Raw genomic sequence first — 22,281 nt, 5'->3', positions numbered from 1 at the left:
GTTTATCGGTGACTCGCACGACGCGAATGGAACGTGTTAATTGCCCCGAGTGAATCCAAAACGTTACAGTAGCTTCGTCGGTCTTCTTCGTTGACAATTCCTAAACACACGCCACGCACGAATGCGGAAGACGATCCGCCGTGAAATTGAATTCCCGTCAGTCCATTGTAAAATTCAACTTTCTCTCTCTCTCTCTCTCTCTCTTTCTCTCTCTCTCTCTGACGATAATGGTCTGAATGCCCCCGGCTGGTCCCCACCAAGTTCCCCATTCAGGTGAGACATCTCAATTTGCGTCTTCGTCGGCCACCACCTCCGGCAGGTGAATGCGCCGCTTTATTAAGTACTGAATTTGCACCGAAGTGGAACGAGCATTGTCGTTCCAGCGAACTAACTTCGACTCGATTTCCTTCTCCACAGAGAGATTTGATCCTCATTGTTCGGTACGTACCGTCATCCCCGCCAGCTCCATTAAGCATCCTCCTCTCTTTTCTCGTTTCGCTTATGCTCCCTTTGACTCTTCCAGCTACACCGTTATCGTCATGAGCAATCGCAGCTGCTGAACCAACGTCAGAGACGCCGGTGTGTCTCGCCGGTGATGGATTTTTCTTTATTCCCCTCTCCCCGAGTCGCGCTCGTTTCGTCACCGATCGCTAAAAGTGGAGCCTTTCCGCTACCTCGCTCCTCTTTGCGACGATCGGAAATTTTCTTCCTTCAGAGTTGCCTGGAATTCGTTCTTTTTTTTTTTTTTTACACGCATCGATGAAAATAACAAACATCGTCCGAATCCGAGGATACGATTGTTCGATTCACGATTTTCGTATTGGATTGTTCGGAAAGTCATTTCGCTTTTTTTTTTTTTTTTTTGGTGAAAATGAAACACGATTTTTTTAGAGTGTATAAACGTTTCATTAAATTGTATATTCTCCATTTTGGAAAACGAACTCACTTTCCGAACAACCCGATAAATATTATATATCGTAAGACGTAATTGCAAATTTGATTCGGGACACTTTGTCAAACTCGTGGAAAAATCTACACTTTTGAAATGTAACGCGTGTGTACCTTAAACGTCGATGTACGATACAAACGATCGTTAATCGATCGATTCGATCGAGAAACGTTTCACACGATGCGTACATTGTATTCGAAGCAACCCACCGAACCAGTACCTTTTTAATCTCTCGTGTCTTGCATTTTCAGGGATATCAGGGTGACCTCGTTGAAAGTGTATCGTTACAATTCACTACGTCTTGTATTTTCAGGGATCTCAAGGTGACCTTGAGCCTCTTTGAACGACACCGCGTATTTCGTCAAAGTCGACACAAGGTCGCCTTTTATTATCCATCATCGAATCTGTCTCTTTATACATACGTGATGTAAAATAATGAAAGGTCGATCGAGGTGGTGTAAAATACTCGATGCGTCTAAAAATATAAAATACAAAAAGGAAAATCTACTCGTTCAACGAACGCCCCTGAATGCTCGAACAAGGATAAGGGTTCTCGACGACTCGCGGCGTATATTTTCACTCGTGTTATTCTTTCTTCGATTACGTGTCGATAAAGCGTCCCGGGGACCCGATGGATATTCGTTTCGCGTTAACGACGATAATTATCGGTAACGATCGGTGTGTCGCGCCCGAAGACCACGAACGACGGCATTCAAAACAGCTGTCCAGTAGACGTTAAAAACGCTACGCTGGCTCGTAACCGGGCATAAATGTTGCAGAGGCCACGATCCAGCTGCGCGCTGTTTAAAATTCATACGAAGCGAAGTCAAGGCAAGGCAGGCCTGACCCACTTGAGGCTGCCAGCTACGACGAACAGTGCCCTCCGTATTTGGACAGCAGCATGTCTAGCCCGCGCCGATGCACTCCGTTCATTAAATTCACGACGGATAGACGACCTCGGGGACTTCGGACAACCCCAATCTCGTCGTGGTCGTTCCGTTGCTACCACCGGTACACGTATACCGAAGCTTATCATACGACGAGGATAGCCAGCAACGGTATTCCAGATTCGGTCTCCGATACACGCGCTGCTCGACGAGAATCGTCGATACGGACGGGTACCCCGATGATGCATCGCGGTCGATGCGTTCGCGGAATTTCACGTATCGTCTCCGCGAATCGAAGTCTCGAGGACTTTCCTTCTTTCGAGTGGAGACTACACGGAGAACGGACTCTCCGCGATCTCAGCGGAGAACAAACGGAAGATCACTTGCACCCGTTGTACTTAAATTTTTTTTTTTTCGTAAATTCGGTTAGGGATAAATGTGAAACCGAGGTACACGATTAATGTGACACCGAGGTGCGCGATTAATGTGACACCGAGGTGCGCGATTAATGTGACACCGAGGTGCGCGATTAATGTGACACCGAGGTGCGCGATTAATGTGACACCGAGGTGCACGATTAATGTGAAGGGTTTATCCCCGCTGGCAGGGAAGGTCTCCCTTGGAACCAGTTGAGCGATTAATGCGACAGACTTCTAATAAGTTTATTAAAAATATTAACATTCGACAATTAAAGATTTTTTTTTTAAATAGACGGTTCAGCTGGTACGTCGCATCGTGACGAAATACGAAACGCGCATAGTTAATCGTTCTAAAAAAATAACAAAAAGAAGAAGAAGAATGAATTTCGATCAATGTTACGCCATCTATGAGGTCCCGGCACAACCGAGTGTTAAAACCACCGAAGACAAAGGAACGTAAAGACCGACCTTGATCTCTCTCCACCCTCATTGACGCGCGTGTCAACCCCATGGAAAGGGGAGGGAGATATCCAAAATTTACCGCTGGCCATATCCAGGTCATGTCGGCAGTTCTGAGCTTATCGCGCGCGAAACCGTCACTCGAATACCAAATTTTCGAAATTCCCTTGTATACAACTGCTCCGTACCCGAAACCCCGGACCATAAATCGATAGGTGGACGATAAACCACGAAACGATCGAATCGTGCATCCATTGTCAACGTTTTGTGTTTTTCTTATTATTTTATCATGACTCCGTTCGAAGAGCCATAGACAGCCTTAAATTAGTCCACGGTGAAACGACTTCTGGGGAAACGCAAACCCTTGGCTCGCTTCACGAACGGATCAATTTTTATACCGATCAGTGTATCACACCAACAAGAGAGATTCACGAATAGAAAAATATGGGAATCATTGGTTATTTATTATCCACGAAGACGAAACCAGACACGGGGCTCGGCGAAAGTTCGAAAACTACATCGATGATATATGCAGTCCCATAAAAGATATCTTCGAAAGTCGATACCCAATGAACAGGGAGATTGTGACAATCTGACCAACGTACGTCTCAAGTTTTATTCATTGTCCACGATTTATTCTGCGCGATTGTTTTTCAGTCCATTTGAGAAAAAAAAAATTATTTTCACGGTATCGTTCGTTGCGCGTAAAAAAATGCAGCCAACTCGAGCCACGAACGAGTCGCGTTGGATTTAATATACGCACTCGCAGTTTTCACTTTCCCTGGATTGTTCGCGAATCTCGACGATCGGCACGTTTTTAATTGCATTTCCGTAGAATATTTCTGAAACTCGTTCCGAACAATTGATCGTCGCGGGAGAAGCCGAGTACCAAGGGAAAACTCACTTTCACGTTTTCGCAGAACACTCACGCCCGACGTGGGACAGATTTACAGCAATTAAAACGCACGGATCCCGGGAAATCCCCGTTCGCGCGCAGCCAGGATACTCCACCGGAGGATTGGAACGAGCTTCGTTAAAATCATTGTGGGAATCAAGAACGTATTCCGTCGAAACGTCTCCCCGGACAATACTAAACGACAGGGTAACGAGTGCAGATAATACGCTATCTTCTTGATAAATATCCCTCCCGCGACAACGCTCTCCGTTAAATAAATTACATGCCAAACCTCTTTAGAACCGTGTCTAGGATATTCTATGTCCGTCGTAGATTCGAAGCTTAACCGTGTTCAAAGTTCAGAGTTGCTCGATGCGCGTTAACTTATCCAACGTGGCGCCAGTTTCGTCGAATTCCAGTACACGGTATACTAGCATTGGACCTGTCATAACTCGAGGCTACTTTAATCTGCTTAAGAAGAAGACCTTTCGAAAATATCGGTACTCGATGATCACGGTTGGAATAATTTTGAAAGATCCGTAGATTGCTATTTATCGATCTCCAAACATTGGTAATCGTTTATGTTTGTCAGGTGGTGTCCCAAGGACAATCTGAAGAAGTAAGAGTACACTCTAATATGAAACTATAGTGTAAAAATGAAAAAGTAAACAGTGTCGAGGAGAGAGATACAAAGAGAAAATCCAACGTATGAAAATGGGGATTTTCAGTTAACTCGTGGTTGATATCGTTGGGTCGTTCGTGACCCGTCCCTTTCGTTACTTAACACAGTCTCCGTTTTTTCGTATACCTAATCAGTGTTTTCGGAAAAAAAATCCATCGTTTCCTTTTCGTGTATACCCCTTTCGACTTCATTAAATCGAACAATACTCGTATCCGCGCGAAACGCTAACGGGTCACTCGTGACCCGGCCGAGTACGCGGTCCGAACGTCGCTGTCTATTCTCGAACGCGAATCAATGAATCCAATGTGCGGTAACGGCATTGTTCGTGTCCGAAACTCGGAAAATATTTCTCCGTCGATATCCAAAGCAATCCCGTCGTCCGTTATCGGTCCCGCCATGCACTGCGGGCGCAATTAACGTATTACAGCGGCTGGTGAGGCAACGGCGCGCGGCTTGCACGTGGAAACAATATCGACAGTCTCGTGCGAGACAAGCGGTAAACGAGGCGTCTCTCCATCGAACGTTTGAATTTCAGCTCGCACGAGGGCCGAGTAATTAGGTGACCCGACTGACTCTCCTCGTAGCGTGCGATGTCATTATCCGCGGGAATCGGAAAAAGGGACGAGTGCGGTGCCTCGCCTCGCCTCGCCCCGCCCCTCGTTCCCCCACCACCGTGTCTTGCGACCAGCCAGCCTCCCCGCTATGCCGCGCTACCCCCACCACCGCCCGCACCGACACGATTCATAATTATCGCGGACCCGTTCTTTCCGTCTTTCCCTTCCGCGACTCGTGAATCGAGTCCGGGTGGGGAATTAACTAGACTCCCGCGCGTAATTAAAGCAATTTGTCGGGTAACACCGACGATGCAAATTACGACCCCGACGTTTTCGAGACGACTGTCACGACCCCGCTTGTTGCGCCTCCCGCGACGTCGTGATTTTGTTAATAACAAAAAACAGGCCGCAACGGCGCAATTAAACGGGCGAGGAACGCGGGAACGCCGAGCACCGATCCGTGAACAGAATGGAATATACTCTTCGTGGAAAACAATGCAAGTTTCGAGAATTCAATTTTTTTTCGAGAGGAGGTGGAAACACCGGTTACCGAATCGGTAACATAATTCGATTTATCGACAAACGAGAACGCGTTGTGAGAATTTTTACTTATCGGGATAATAATATTTTTGCGAATTCGAGAGAAAAGTATTTGTATTCGTAGAAAAACTTGAACGTAACGTGTCTTGGTTGCGGACGGAGGGTACGTGCGTTTGAATCTACGTGCAGTGTAAGCGTGAAACCTGTTCCTTGGAAATTACTTAGAGTAATTTAGAAGAGTATCAGAATATAGGAAGTACGAGAAACTAAAAATACTACTTTAATACGATGTTTCCGCTTTCCATCGGGAGATACCGCGAGAATTTATTTTACAGTGTCTCGAGTAAATTATTTTCAAGTTCGCGATATTTAACATCCGTGTACTCCAATCTGTATACCACGTTGACTCGAAGGCGCCCTTTTTTTCCCCCTTACAGTTCGATATCAAATATTGGAACATTCACCAGGTGGAATTGAGAATCATTTACAAATATCCGATTACCCTAGCGACGTACAAAAATGTTCCTCAACCTTGCATCTACCTCGTTTTACGATTTTCAAAGTCCAGTGCTATCGACGTCGAAAAATATTTCGAGTCGCGTTCGTTCTTGTTGCTCGATGTTAACGGACGAGCGTATTAAATATTCCAAAAGACGAGGAGGAAATGGACTTGGAATATTTCAGCAAAGCCCCGAAGTAGACGAAACGAGCTCTGCTTAAATATTTCAGATTTATGAATCGATAATACCCACGCGGGGAACATATTATTCCGGTTGCATAAATCACGCGTAACAGTTTGAAAGTCCGCGTAATCGTTCCTTTCCAGTATAAATAACCGTGTCGATGCTTTGGACATTGCACAGACGTCTCGAGATCGTAACTGGTCACGGTAACGCAAATCTATGAAAGATACTACCTCCTTCCAACCCCTCAGCAGTCTGCTCAGTGTTTAGAACCGCAACAGCAACAATGAGAATTCCTTTCGGCTACGTTTTCGGCTCGGATATTCAATTCTCCAGAACTCTGCTTCCGGGTTATAAACGACCACTCATCACGTAGTACGATATCAGAACACGAGACCCATCGAATTATTACTCGTTAACACAACCGTCAATCTCTCGGATTAATTAACAACATTTCTCCGGAGAGTTCCGTTCGTCCCGATTTATAAAATAAATTCTCCAATCGTGGAGAAACTACGGATAATTCTGCACAATCTTTCTCAAATAATTCCAATAATTTCCTCTTTAATCGAACAATTGTCGATGTTTCGTTATTCTTTGTTCACTATTGATAACACTTTCTCGTGATTGAAAATTGTAACGCGTCATGATTTGACTTCTGTGTTCTTTTTTTGTTTTCTTACAATTAGGTGCTTCCGATACGCTATCCCGTGAATATAATTTTGAATAACATTGAATATTGTAAAGTAAAGCAGAGTATATCGTTCGATGGCAATTACGCGGTATTAATTGTACCACCGAGGTGAACAGCCAGAAAATGGACCCGCGTTTCGTTCGCGTTAAACGACCGTCAGGATTTACACAGAGAGGTCTTAACAAGTGCAAACACGGTAGTAATAATTAGAAAAGTCCGACGCCAAGATACGTATCCCCTTCTCATTAGTAGAACTAGTTTGTCATTAACTCCCCGCATTTTCGCTCGTCTCGAGCCTTCCCTGTAATTTCATCCCACCTGTCTCCAGCGAACAGACAATTATTACCGCCCATTTAATACGAATTTTAGATCACTCGCAGTGCTGTGAATAACTCTAGAGCGGAATTCGAGTTTTCCATTAGTCGTGACAGGATTTCTCGATCTTTCATTCGACGAAGCGTCACGGTGAACGTGACGAGACAGGTTGGAAATTAGATGGCGTTTCTGGTCCCATTATATACAAGGTACGAAAAAAAGATTTGAACTCGGGGTACAGTAACCTGAGTCGAACCTCTTCGGGGTTACGTGTACGTTTCGATTTTAAAATATTACGAATACCGTAAGCACGTAAATGTTGTAAGTGAATATTCGTAATTAAATCTTACGATACGTGTTTCAATTTTTGTCCCATTTCGGGCAAAATGGAGTAGCACCTCGTTAAAGTGTTCACTGGAAACGTTTTAACGAGGAATGATAGTGAATTTGTCGCTACGATCGATTTTTCGTATCAACAGTTGAAGTATAGTTACGTGGAAACTGTCCAACAAACAGAGTGAATAAGATGCACTAAAAGTGAGCAATACAAAAATATTTGTATTTATCATTTTAACTACGCGAGATTGTTCTCGATAGATTGACGAGATTCTTTCGATTCGTTTCTCGAATTTGCCCGGATTTGTTTCTCGAATCCCTTGATAATGCTCTCGTTAAGATGAACTCCATTTTTCAGCAGCACCACATGCTACCAACTTAGAGCAAATAAAAAGAATACACTTTAATTAAAATTAGAATATTTGAGCCGTATAAGAAACCGTAACGTAAATTTCCATTATATGACCGGTTTCCCAGGTTAGTAAAGAGTGGTTTTGTTTTAAGGAAGAAAAGAGGAACCAGTTTTCCAAGTAAAAATAAAATGGAAATTAAATTTTACATCCATATTTCATTGCCGACTTCAAACTACGGGCAAAAGAATTAAACTTTTCACAGAGGATTACCCAGTAAACTTTATTACCAAGTATACCTCCGCTATCTTTCGAATCATAAAGTATTTTATTCTGGAATGCAAAAGTTTTTGGTCGCGCTATGCCTCTAAAATCCATACGAATTCCCTGGAAGAGATTTTCCTTTTGTTCCAATGTGGATGGAAATATTGTAATACCGGAAAAATACGACAGGCCAAGATGACTCCATTTTTAACGATAAACGAATCTAACGAATCTGAATTCAAACCAAAATGAATACCGTACTGCAGACGTATCCAAACTTTTCGGCCACCCTGTCCACGATATTCCTGTTCACGACGAAAGTGCCCAAAAAGGACAACGAAAAGCTTCCGCGGTTCAAATCAGGATTATCTCAATGCAAACAAGTGCCCAGGGAGATAATAAAATTTCCTTTAATTGCCTCTGTCGGACACTAAGTCCCCAATGAACGAGACATCCTCGTGGTAAAAGAGATGAACTCGGACCTTATCGTCGAAGGGATTGACTTTGCCCATTTTTCAAATAAAAATTTGAAAACACTTCGGATTGATACACATTTTCTAGTCCAATTAAAGAAGAATGTTCCCCTCCGATTTCAACGTGCTTTTGTAGAATGGTAACACGAGACCCTTATTGCAGTGCGTAAAACGTAGATACTCGATAATTGTTAAGATACGAATAATTATCTACGATTCGCTGAAACAACCTTGATGGTAAGTTAATACACCCAAAGTACATTCAATTACTCGTATCTCTAAAATGATCAAGTATCTACACCTAATTTTCTACGTATCCCAATAGGGAAGCTACGTTCTATCATCCTACAAAAGCACGTTAAAATCGTAGAGGGACATGTTGGGTCTTTCCGTACTAAGATAATTCCTTTGCTGTCTTGACGTACCGACAAACCTTCTAAAGGCTCTGGGTAAACATTACAATGAACACGCTCGCTCCTAATTAACGGTTGACATTCCCTGCTAGTGTCTTTTGTCCGTCTCACGTTTGGATCTTCACTTTCTCAAAGACCGATTCATGATTCACGATCCCCAACCGGGAGGGAGCCCATGTGGTGAGAAGAAACGAGTAAAAAATTTATGAAAAAAATCGGTGAGATTCGAACGGGATACTGTGACAACGTCTCCTTTTCTGTTTCCAGGTAGAATGCAGCGATACGAAACGCGGTGCTCGTCCGCAACGAGGCGATGAGAAGCCTGAATGGAGGCCGAGGAAGCCTCAGAGCCCCCTGGGGCTCCGACCAACGTCTCCTCGTCAGAGTGCACCGAGATCAACCATAGTTGCGCCACGTCGCAGCCGATCTAGACTAACTCAGCTCTTCGTAATATTCTTTCGTTCCCCGAGATGCTACTGCGGTGCTGAATCGGGACTCATCAACGACCAACGAACTCTTCCCCATAAAAACAGAAAGCTCGAGGTCGCGCGTTTCACGGAATCGTCGATTTCGTGCCGGAGTGCCGCTCGCGTTGGCCTAGAATTGTTAATCATCGCGGTGGACCCTTCGCAGACGGCCTGATCTTCATTCCTCCCCGACGCACGACCTATTTCGAACAAAAGAATCGAATTAATATGACAGTGTACCTCGCGGGGGAGCGACGTGCAACGGCGTACAATCACGAAGAGCAACGAAGCGTAATCGCGAACACGAGCGCCGATCTCATCGGTTAGGGACTCGAGACGAGACAGCGTACGACGAGTTCGACGAGGATGGCGGCGCCGGTGATCGAGAAGAAGCGGTTCTTCTGCCGCGAATGGGCGTTCGTGAAGCTCTCCCATTGCTTGGAGCAGAGGCCAGCCTCGAAGACCTGCGGTGCTCTGATCGTTGGCGGTCCCGGAAGCGGGAAGACGGCACTCTGCGCGGAGCTAGCCTGGCCATCGACCAGCACCAACGCCAGACACCAGAGGTCCTTGAACAGGAGGCTACTCGCCAGGCACTTTTGTCAGGCCAGAAGCGAGGCATCCCTCTCACCGGCTCAGTTCGTAAGATCTTTGGTCGCTCAGCTTCTACAGGCCAGCTCAGATGGGATTCACAGGTTAGCGATAACGAAACATTTCGTTAGCGAGCGATTCGAGGAGTGAAGGATAATGTTCATCCGTTACCTGTCCTATGAATCGTATATGTTGACCAATTCCACATTGATTTCCCATTGGAGAAAAAAATTATCCTCTTACAATCTTGAGTGTCTTCGGGTCCCATATAGTGCCTAGAACAACGACATACGAGTTATTAATTTTTGAAATTTGTCGAGCAACACGTTAGAAGTTATTTTGGTTATCTTTGCAGACCTCGTGCCTTCGGATACATTTTTAAGGGTATCTCGAGGGTCCTTTTGAGTATCGACAGCGTCTCGAATCGTGTAAAATTGTTCACAGAGTGTCGCCAAGCTCACCGACTCCTGGCAGCACCACTACGACGACCACCAACGCCACGACAGTCCCCTTGACTTCGAGGGAAGTAGTGGCGGAAGCTTACGCCGAAAAACTCAGAACTGACCCAGACATACAGGCTGCCCTGCAACCGGACGTTTTAGATAGAGATCCTGACGACGCTTTGAAGAAGGCTCTGCTGTTTCCCCTGTTAGAGGTGGAGCCACCGAAGAGCTGTCTGTTCCTGTTGGTCGATTCTATCGACGAGGGGCAGACCTTGAATTCACCCCAGACCGGTACCAGAGACTCAAGAAGGGAAAACGACAATGTTAGCAGAACAATTGCCGAATTATTGGCCAACCATCATCATCTGTTCCCTCAATGGTTGCTCTTGGTTTGTACCGCTCGGCGTCAAAGTAAATCGATCTCACGGATGTTCACCGGGTTCCGTAAGATCTCGTTGGACGATCTAAGGAAATGTCACGTGGTCAGAGATGTTCAGCAGTACATCCTTGCGCGATTAGATCAGGAGGAGGCGCTCAGGTAACGACTCTTCTTTTAAATCCCTGTAGATCGATGTAGACCCTGTAGATTCGGACGTCTAACGAAACTATACCTGGAGGACGAGTAGATGGAGTCTGTGTCGAATTAATTTTCCTTCGTTTCTTCATCAGGCAGCACATCTCGTGCGATACAGCCGAGATGCTAAACCAGCTGCACATCAAGAGCAACGGTTGCTTTCTGTACCTGGAAAAGGTTCTCGATGGTGTGGCCGAAAACTTTATCGTCCTGCGAGAAGTCCGCGAGATACCAGGCACATTGAACGGTCTGTACCTTTGGCTGTGTCAAAGACTCTTCAGCAGAAAGCAGTTCGCAAAAGTTCAGCCACTGTTGAACGTGATCCTTGCCGCTAAGCTGCCAATCACCCAGGAGATCCTCTACAAATGCGTGAAGACAGCTTGCACCAGTATCACCGTGGAGGACTTCAATCGACGTTTACATCTTCTGCGCAGAGTCATCTCGGTGTCACGTGCTGGCGCCCTAATGCTGTTCCATCACAGTTTCGCCGAGTGGTTACTCGACGTCAAACACTGCACGCAAAAGTACCTGTGCTCCGCCATAGAAGGACACGCCATGTTAGCTGGTTATTACACACTTCGCGGATCGGAACTGAACCCAGACGAAATCTGCGTGCTGGGACAGCATCTTCAACGAGCCATAACGAACGTAGCCACTACGAACTGCAACTTGGACGTCCACACGCTTCAGGTGCTCTGGATGATAGGCAGCGGAGCACTCATCGAAGATTGCTACCTGGACAGCTCCGAATGCATTCTCTGGCCCAGGCAAGAGGTGAAGTTACTGAGACTGCTCATCGATGCTGGGGCTAAACCATCCGAGAAGGTGGCGGAAGACGATGCCAGCAAGGATGCTATTTCTTCTAGTCAGGTAATTCATTTTTTTTTCTTCTTTTTTTTTCGGGGACGAAATCCATCCAAAATCAAAAGCACTTGTACTTGCTGAAAAGTTAAGATCATTTTCTATTAAAGGTCTCGCAAGATGTAAGCCCAATGGATGAATCTCCTAGCGAACCATTAACAGAACTGCTCGGCGAGGGCGGAGACATCAATCAAACTGATTCTTGCGGAAGAACAGTGCTGCATACACTTGCCGTAGACGGTAATGCATCTCTGTTGGAGTTAGCTCTAGCAACGTGCCCTCAGGTGAGTTTCCATCCTTAATCGTGACATCTTATATTTACGTAGAATGTCAGAAAATATCCGAAGCCAAGACGAGGAATGTATTTTGGTAATAAAGACTTGTCGTGCACGCTTCTTTCTAAAAACTGAAGTAGACTGGAAGAATTAGCGTACAATGATATCTCTAGTAACAGGAAATGAACATAGTATTGTGAAAAAAACAAAATGAAGTTTGTTTTATGCTACATGCTGAGAACTAACCGACTGTACAGGCAAAACTAGAAGCCACTGACCGTCATGGTCAGACACCATTGAACTTGGCTGCCAGACACGGCTACGCAGATGTGGTCCGTGTACTCCTGGCTGCTGGAGCCTGTGCAGATCATGCGGACTGCGACGGTTGGACGGCCCTTAGAGCTGCTGCCTGGGGTGGACACACTCAGGTAATTGTTACATTCAAATTATAAAACAGTATAAAACAATATAAACAGTATGAACAAGTATCAACGTTTCAAGGAGAAATACGAAATAATTAAAAAAAGTATTAAATTAAAATATAGTTTAAACCAATCCATTTGAAACAACTTTAACAGTTCGTACAATTTTTTTCTTCTAAATTTTGCCATATATATTTGTCCAATAGAAAAACCTCATATTTTTGTACAAAACACAGTTTTCCAGTAATAAATAATATGTGAAAATATTCAATCCGTTCAAAATCATCCTGCATGTTAACCCTTTAACGTCGACAGGAACAGCTACTAACTTTCTTTAGTTTACTAACATTGTTTAGTCATCGAACAACCTATTACATACACTGGACCGATATAAAATGTATCTGTAAGCGAACAACAAATGTACCGAAAGTAAAGAAAGGATGAGCGTTAAAGGGTTAACGGACTGTTATAATATGCAGTTCCTAATAAAATATGAGTATGAAAATATAGGTGGTCGAAATGCTCTTGGAACACGGAGCATTGGTAGATTGCGCTGACTGGGATCAACGAACCGCACTGAGAGCAGCTGCGTGGGGTGGCCACGAGGACATCGTTAAAGCACTTCTGCAGCACGGCGCCGACGTCAACAGAACGGATGACGAGGGCAGAACCGCCTTAATTGCTGCTGCCTACATGGGTCACAGTGAGATTGTCGAACACCTTCTAGACTTCGGCGCGGAGATCGATCACGCTGATAGCGACGGAAGAACAGCCCTTAGCGTTGCTGCTTTGTGTGTTCCTTCCAACCATGGCTATGCAAAAGTTCGTTTTCTCTCTCGTTTAACAATATAAACAAAGACCTTATAAACAGCGTTAAGGTTTGCTATTGTACATATAATACAATACAATATACTATACGTACCACCTTCGTGATTATCCGGCCTTCGAGTTCCAAATGTTTCAACGAATCGTTGTTATAACTTGACTCGTTCGTTAATTTTTTAACAGGCTTAATTCGCCTTTAATGGATTATTTTCCATCACAGGTAGTTACAATACTCTTGGAGAGAGGAGCTGCTGTTGATCATCAAGACAAGGACGGCATGACTCCATTGTTGGTAGCAGCGTTCGAAGGACACAGGGACGTTTGCGAATTGCTTCTGGAATACGAAGCAGACGTAGACCACTGTGACGCCACGGGACGTACACCTTTATGGGCAGCAGCCAGTATGGGCCATGGATCGGTTGTCGCTCTTCTGTTATTCTGGGGATGTTACGTTGACAGCATTGATAACGAGGGCAGGACCGTTCTCAGCGTGGCTGCTGCCCAAGGTGGTACCGATGTGGTGAAACAATTGCTGGACAGAGGTACAAGTGTTCCTATTTCGAGTTAATGTTTTCTCTTGCTTGTTGATCTAAGGACGATAAAAAAAGTATTAAATATATATTACAAACTGAAAAGGTGTGTGTGTGTGTGTGCGCGTGTATATATATATATATATATATATATATATATATATATATATATATATATATATATATATAGTATAATACATGATGTTGATAAAGTATAAATACATGATGTTTCAGGTTTAGATGAACAACACAGAGACAATTCGGGCTGGACACCTTTGCATTACGCGGCGTTCGAAGGTCACATCGACGTTTGCGAAGCATTGTTGGAAGCTGGAGCCAAAATTGATGAAACTGACAATGACGGAAAGGGAGCTCTCATGCTCGCCGCTCAAGAAGGACACTATACGTTAGTTGAAAGATTGCTGGAGCAGCACAGTGCACCAATTGATCAACACGCTCACGATGGGAAAACTGCTTTGAGGTACACGTCCATTTTTACTTTTGAAATGGAACATTAAGACACTGTCGTAACTCGTTTTGTAAAGTATCTTTTACCAATAAAACATGACCATAGACTTGCAGCTCTTGAGGGACATTACGATACTGTTAGAGTATTGTTGGCTCATAATGCTGATGTCAACGCGAAAGATGCAGACGGCAGAAGCACTCTCTACATCCTCGCCTTGGAGAACAGACTGGCAATGGCGCGATTCTTGTTGGAACACGCACGCGCTGATGTAGAAAGTAGAGATTCGGAAGTAAGTAATACTTTTACATCAAACCTCTAAGATTACTGTAAGTATTGACAAGATCTGAGATTTCCTTATATCATTATATTCTCAAATTTTACTTACAGAATTAATTTAATCTGTTATAGCTGCAGATCCGTATCAAAAATTTATCATAACTTTACAGGGCAGAACTCCTCTGCATGTAAGTGCTTGGCAAGGACACGTTGAGATGGTAGCTTTATTGCTAACAGAAGGTGCTGCCAATGTAAACGCCTGTGACAACGAGAACAGAACTCCTCTTCATTCCGCAGCCTGGCAAGGACATGCTGCTATTGTTAGACTACTTCTAGAACATGGAGCTACCCCTGATCACACTTGTAACCAAGGAGCAACAGCTCTAGGTAAGATATCGGTCTCTGTTCAGATTTCATACGGACAAGCAAGCAAAGAGTAAACTGAGTAACGAACACGACAAATAGCGAAGAGAATACTTGTTCCATAGTTCAGAAAATAAATGCAGAAATATTTTGTTTCCAAGTTTTCAATGTGTTTACATAAAATACAAAGATTAAAATGTTTTTTTTTTTTTAATAAAAAATGAGATCAGTATTCGTTATAATTATATTTATACATTGATTTAGGTTTTTAACATTATGTACCTGTAAAAGTGAAAGAAATGTCTAATTCCTGTTTCTTATATACACTTGCGCCATTCTTAGTCAGGGACTTCTATAGTAGTGTTAACCATTTCCCTACTAAACTCTTTTTTAGAAATTCTAAACATGCAACATTTTTTATTTAATTTTCTAAATATTTAGAGTCAACTCCGGCGCAGGGAAATGACTAAGAATGAAAAATAAAGTGAAAGCAAAAAAATAACTCCATCAATAACTGTTAATCAGGTATTGCTGCACAAGAAGGCCACGAACACTGTGTGCGTGCACTTCTTAATCATGGTGCTGACCCCAGTCATTCGGATCACTGTGGTCGTAATGCGATTAAAGTTGCTGCTAAAAGTGGTCACGACACTGTGGTGAGGCTACTTGAAGAACATTCTGCTAATCAAAGAAGTCTAAGACCTGGTATTAATGGAGGTTGGTTTACCTTTCACAAAATTACAAAGTACGTTATCTTAAGACTGTGTTATAATTTTTATGTACATTATGATTTAGGTGGAAGTAGCAGTGCTACTTCAGTCACCTCCAATTCAACGGCAGAAACAAAACCATCATCTGCAATTCTAAATCCCCTCTCAACGCAGTATAGTCCTGCAGAATCGCCAGATTCAACAAAGAGAAGAAGCTGTGTTTCACTGGGCAATAACTCTAGCAACAGTAAATCTAGCAGCAACTTGACTGGCAGCACAAAAAGCGATCAAGGAAAATTTAATCAGAACTCGATGGTGAATCAGGTAATAAAAGTAGGTAACAATGATGTCTCTAATGCTTTTCCATTAACTCGTAACTGTACTTGGAGAATTTTCAATTCCGATACCACTTCCAATCAATTCATCCATCACACTTTTCATTAACTGCTGCATGTTTTGTTCATTCTGTTCTATGCACTCGTGTACAGATCGTTTCTCAACCTCTCCATGAAAAAACTTGTTTCTCTCACATATACAACATACTTACTCGAACCATAAACATACCTAAGATTATATAAACGAAAACCTCGTTCACTTCATGTAGAAACCAACTCGATCTATACACGCTATGATCTATTCACACAAAAAAACGGACGTTATTTGACTCCTATAATTTTAGACACCATTATCTTTCACGCAACAACTTCAACAATGTTCGAGGGGAGCGAAGAGTCGACCGCTCAGCAAACTCTTGTCACCTTTGAAAAGCGAACCGCAGAGTCCAATCTATGCTTCGCCACCTCATTCACCATTAAGCGACAGCCTCATACCCTATTCACCTACGAACACAAGTCCACCGAGCGCCCAAATAGCAGCGAACGTGATACAAAGTCAACTGGGGGTGTCTTTGTTAACCGGAAACCAGAATATACCATACAAAACACAGATCGGAGGATACAATCACACGCCAGCCATTTACGAGCCGATCAACATAAAAACAGAGATCATCGATAAAAATGATGTTAGTAAACCGTTCGAATTGACGAACGAAATGTTAGGTTTAAATGTTGGAAAAGAGAAGAAGAATGGGCTCGACGAAAAAAGGAACTCAGCTGATACCCATTTTACAAGAGATACTCACATGAGGATAATTCTGGGAAATAGTGGAGCTGGTGTTGGCAGAAGCGTGAAACATACTTCGGACCATACTCCTGGCAGGTATTAGTATGTTCTAAACTCTTAAATATTTAAATTAATATATTAACTATAAACGTATTTAAAACTTATTAATACTTTTGAAATTGGAGTGATATATTTTTTAATAACCATACAAATCTTTTAACCAGAATAACTTTTCATTCTAGTGCAAGTAATGCAAAACCAAAGCGCAATGGCTTGGTTTCCAACCCAGCCATGAGATTAGTAGCGGGTGTTAGGAATGGAATTGAGAATGCGACTAATAGAAATAAACCTATTACAACGCGAGTAAATGGATTTCAGTGGAAGGCAGAGGCACGAAAGGAAACACCTTTGTAGGGACAGGTATTGATACAGTTTTACTTTTGAGGATCGCAGAAAACATCTCTGGTCATAAAATCAATGTATGTCTCACATAGGCTTTGTATTTTAAACATGTGTAACGAAAAAATAAACCATAGAAGTCATAATCAAATTTTCAATACTTGCAAGATTGTATAAACCATTAGAATATACTTGTATTTCTTACAATGCACTGTATTATTTCGTTATGCTTCATGAATATGTACAATTTCCATTAAATCGTACACTTAGAATTAGAATTTAAATATTTTCATCCCTTGAATTTCATTTGATTTGATTCCCAATTTTAATTTTAAAATTATCGAATGATAAGTTCATAGGTTTCTTTTTATTTTTGGAAGTTTAGTTGTAGTTTTGTTAAATGACATTACAGTATATGAATGATTACACAATTTATAAGAAATAGTAGTAGATAAACCTTATGCACTGTAATTGCAGTGTCCAATTTTGGAAGTGGTATCAGTAGATCTTTGTATTCCTTTTACTAAATCATAACTTATACATTTTGCATGGTCAAAGATAACTATGTATAACATTAGATTTTGCAATAAAATTAGATATTTAGCGACCATGAGTTTAAACATTTTTAATGTTCTAATCTTTTCAGAATAATTGGTCTCACTAATCTACGTTTAAGTGTGTTTGTGTTGTGTCGAGTTTACTTATATGCGTAATAATTAATCAAGAAACATTGTAAAAAGGGATAAAAATCTAATTGCAATCTTAATTTTTGTGATATAGGTTGTATTAACAGAAACACCTCGGCAGGACACTGGAATCCGTTATTGCGCCTGGCGAATCGTAATCACCAAAAAGCGAAAGTCAATAAACAAATTTTTCTCCTTTTATTTGAGCAAAATCAAATTACCTCACATGAAAAAGTGAAACAAAAAGGTCTATAAGAATCCCGGTTAAAAGGGAAAATGAAAATTGCGTAATATACAAAAAAAACCAAATATTAAACAGCATAGGAAAATATGTAGATCTAAATATGTAAACTTATGAAACATGACTTTGTATAAATGTAACGTTAATAAATTTCTTTACTGATCTCACTAATACTTCATACATATAAACGACAGTGAACTAATTATTGGAACTTTAAAGATTGATAGTCATGATTTTAATGGAAGAATGATAGATTATGAAATTTTTCTTCAGAAGACTGGATGCAAATGGAATGCATAATGTGATGTTTTAATGATTAACTCAAAAAACGATGCAGAATTGTAAAGATATGTATAAATTATATTAAATGATTAAAGAAGTATATAGCATGATAATGCGAACTCAGTTACAAATACGTAAAATTATGGCCTGAAAATTAAAACGTGTGTAAATACATATCCTTCATGTATTGTGCACGATCATATTTATTATATTGTAATAGGTGCAAAATAAATAAAAAGCAAAATATCAACATTATTTACTTATTTACTTACTTATCTACTATAGTCACTGTTTGATAATGTCATTTTGTAATAATCAATTAAATAACTGGAGCTGAATAAATGTAGCCAAATAGAATAGAACTCCCTCGTGCATTCTGTTACAATTATAAGTGATCAGAAATACATTCACTGTCATTAGATATCTTCCTCAAGGTAATAGATTTTATTTTTAAGTAATATAATACACTCAACTCTCTAAACAAAACAGTAGACTTTACAAAAAGATTCCTATTTGAAAGTAGTATATAATAATACAACAGAAAAGAACTTTACATTTCTTTTATCATTTTCAGATAAGATTTCTTATCTTTGGTGTGTGTGTATGTGTGCGTGTTGTGTGTGTGTATATATATAATGTACATACGCACGCGCGCACACACATATATATATGTATATATATATATGTATGATGCTATAAGATTTGGCGTAATTGATGTTTGCGTCAAACAAACTGTAATTTGTTTACCTAAGACAAATAAGAATTCATGTTAATCATATACAAACTACTGCATTATAAATTGTGAACAGTAATATAAAATGAATGCGTTAAAAAATGTATTAAGACAAAAGCTAATATTAAGAACAATTGTTGGTGTATGTGCTGGAATTATAACGGGTCTCATCCTTAAGATTTGTACACCTCAACCATGGACTGAACGAAATATAATGTATCTCAAGTTTCCTGGAGAACTATTTATGAGGCTGATAAATTGTTTAATATTACCTCTTTTAATGTCTAGCATTATAAGTGCTACTTGTAATTTGAAGGAATCAGGTAAATATTAATCAATTAAAAATATTATCTCCCTTAAGCAGTAGAGTTCATTTTTATATTGTTGAATATATTCAAATTCGTAGGTAAAATTGGATTAATGGCATTATATTATTACATAACAACAACAATACTTGGAATAACATTAAGTGTTATACTTGTTGAAACAATAAAGCCTGGGAAATTGTACAAAAATGAAACTGTTATATCACAAAATTCAACCAAATATTTCATCACAGAAGATACAATTTTAGATTTATTTCGGTATTTCATTTATATTATATCTGTGTAATATTGATAAAATTTTATTTTGTAATTCCATTTACTTATTTACTTTTACTTGTTTATATTCTAGTAATCTGATACCAGATAACTTATTGAATGCATGCATGAATCAGGTAACAGCATTTTTACTTTTAGTCTAGTGACCTTTTCAAAAGTAGTGATGTATTAGAGAATTCCACTTGAAACGGGCTACCTAATTATATTCCTTAACTGTGACAATAAGAAATAATGTTTTTCCTCTGCACTATTCTTGACAATAGTATGCATTTAACCATTATAATAATATGTCTGTAAAATGATCCAAATTCCAGAATTTAAAAACAAATCATCAGTTATATTTTACAATAAACTTTCAACATGATGTCTCTCAACAGCAATCTACTGTTTAAAATGATCAATAACTCTTTTACAGATTTTTTATATAATAGCATTCCAACAACCATTTTAAACAATACATTACTGTAGAAGAACATCATTTTGATCAATTATTATAAAACATCAACAACCTTTGAGATTTTAAATAATGGAGGTCTGGGAAAAATTATATTATAACAGCTAAACGCATACTAAGGTCAAGAATAATGTGCAAGAGAAAATCATATATACTTACACGTAAAATAAATTAAATTATGTGTGAATAATTTATTCATATTCATGGACCTCAAAGAGGTAATTAGGTAACCAGTTTCAGTTGCACATCTTATGCAAAAATACTGTTTTAGTATCAGACTGTGTTAGAAAAACCAGTAAATGAATCGGGTATGTTAGAACAATATCTAAAATTTTCACTTAGACACAATAACAATTACAAACATTTAATCATTTTCCTTTTTGTTAAACTTACAGTACCAATATATGAATGGACAATAAACCATAAAAATGTGTCTGGAACAAATGTTTTAGGCTTAGTATTCTTTAGTTTAATATTGGGTTTAGCAATTGGAAATATAGATGCCATGGGTGAACCTTTAAAAGTCTTTTTTCATTCTTTATCAAATACAATGATAAAGATTATGAACTGGGCAATAATGTAACAATAATAATTATCAAATGCATTTAAAAAAATTAATAACTTAAATAAATAATATTAATATTGTATAGGATAATACCCATAAGTATATTATTTCTCATCTCTGCAAAAATTCTGGAAGTGGAAGATTTTGAAAGTGTATTAAAACAACTGGGAATGTATGTACTAACTGTGTTCACTGGTTTACTCATACAAGGCTTTGTATTGCTTCCTTTAATATATTTTATATGTACCCGCCAATCTCCATATAAAATTATATTTAATCTTGGACCAGCTTTCGCTACTGCATTTGGTACATCATCCAGGTAATTAATCAAAATAAATCTAATATGTATACTTTAAACTAAATTTGTTCAATTATTCTTTCATTAAAATTGTAAACATTTAAAAATTATAATTTAGTACAGCTACAGTTCCAGTAACAATTGTATGCTTAGAACGCATTGGAATGCCATCTAAGATAACCAAATTTATTGTCCCAATTGGTGCTACAATAAATATGGATGGTATAGCACTATATGAAAGTATTGGGGCAATTTTTATAATTCAATTGCATGGATTACAATATTCAATTTTCAAAATCATAATAATCAGGTTTGTATTACAATTGTTTTTAACAGTATATTCGGAAAACAATATAAAATATTTATATACAATTATACTTATATGCTGACATTAAATAAAAATTTATAGCATTACATGTACTGTATCATGTATTGGTGCTGCTGGCTTACCTAGCGGTGGTTATGTAATGTTAATAATGGTACTAAATTCTGTAGGAATTCCAGTAGAAGATGTTTCATTAATTATTTCTATTGATTGGCTGGTGTAAGCATCTAACAATCCATTTAAACAACCTAAATCATCTATTAATGTAATAACTTAAAATAATACTTTTCAGAGATCGTTTTAGAACCACTATAAACATTATAGCTGATGCTCTAGGTGCTGGTATAATCACCCATTATTATAAAAAAAACGAACAAAATTTTATACCAGAAGAAATAGAATTATGTGTTTCAAATAAAATAACTTGAAGGTTGTAATATCAGTAAAAAATTAAAATGTTGCTTTTCTCAATAAAACTGCATATAACCCATAATGCGACATTTTTGTTTCTTCACAAACTTACATTACACATTGATACATTTACACGGTCCAATTTACGAAAATATAATCGATGTTACAATTACTAATGTTAAATGTCATGTAAACACTATTTTACACAATTACTACATTCATATTATAACTTTATCGTAAAATAAATGTATACAGCACCTAACGTCAGTAGTTATAACATTTATATGTAACTTTAGATCGTATAAAAGAGCTAACTAAAGATAACTAAAGAGCTAAAGAGCTAACTAGAGATAACTAAAAACTGCATTGATGTTAAAGAGGTATATAAATAGTTGCAATTTAACGATGATGATAATGCTAATCGCTAAAAATAAATCAAAATTAAAT

The 22,281-nt window shown here is 39.8% G+C and overlaps 3 protein-coding genes across 6 annotated transcripts in view; all 3 read left to right on the top strand.

Moving 5' to 3' along the window:
- LOC143144935 (uncharacterized) overlaps positions 1–9,555 on the top strand; it is a 60,951-nt gene extending 51,396 nt beyond the window's left edge. The window contains exon 4 of the mRNA XM_076307816.1: positions 9,181–9,555. Within this exon, the coding sequence (XP_076163931.1) occupies positions 9,181–9,555 (375 nt within the window). The remainder of the gene's footprint in view (positions 1–9,180) is intronic.
- A 191-nt stretch (positions 9,556–9,746) lies between these two features.
- On the top strand, positions 9,747–18,701 carry LOC143144345 (uncharacterized). 4 transcript variants are annotated; one of them, XM_076306662.1, is made up of 15 exons: positions 9,747–10,072; positions 10,413–10,949; positions 11,081–11,855; positions 11,957–12,130; positions 12,379–12,549; positions 13,054–13,365; positions 13,589–13,910; positions 14,133–14,379; positions 14,473–14,656; positions 14,814–15,030; positions 15,532–15,723; positions 15,802–16,040; positions 16,396–16,934; positions 17,081–17,258; positions 18,018–18,157. In XM_076306662.1, exons 1-14 carry the CDS (start codon positions 9,747–9,749, stop codon positions 17,250–17,252), a joined length of 4,407 nt encoding a protein of 1,468 aa, XP_076162777.1. In that variant the 3' UTR covers positions 17,253–17,258; positions 18,018–18,157. The 4 variants fall into 4 exon arrangements, with proteins under 4 accessions (XP_076162777.1, XP_076162776.1, XP_076162780.1 ...); XM_076306661.1 differs by having other exon boundaries at positions 15,802–16,049; XM_076306665.1 differs by lacking the exons at positions 16,396–16,934; positions 17,081–17,258 and having other exon boundaries at positions 18,018–18,701.
- A 154-nt stretch (positions 18,702–18,855) lies between these two features.
- Positions 18,856–21,908, top strand: LOC143144346 (excitatory amino acid transporter 3). The gene is made up of 8 exons (XM_076306666.1): positions 18,856–19,502; positions 19,586–19,763; positions 19,855–19,897; positions 20,507–20,814; positions 20,886–21,119; positions 21,217–21,408; positions 21,508–21,642; positions 21,716–21,908. Exons 1-8 carry the CDS (start codon positions 19,265–19,267, stop codon positions 21,849–21,851), a joined length of 1,464 nt encoding a protein of 487 aa, XP_076162781.1. The 5' UTR covers positions 18,856–19,264; the 3' UTR covers positions 21,852–21,908.
- Positions 21,909–22,281: the final 373 nt, after the last annotated feature.

Source organism: Ptiloglossa arizonensis, chromosome 3, assembly GCF_051014685.1.
Source record: "Ptiloglossa arizonensis isolate GNS036 chromosome 3, iyPtiAriz1_principal, whole genome shotgun sequence".
In the NCBI taxonomy this organism is placed as follows: domain Eukaryota; kingdom Metazoa; phylum Arthropoda; class Insecta; order Hymenoptera; family Colletidae; genus Ptiloglossa; species Ptiloglossa arizonensis.
Note: the sequence above shows the minus strand (reverse complement) of the source record. Positions and strands in the feature narration are given on the sequence as shown.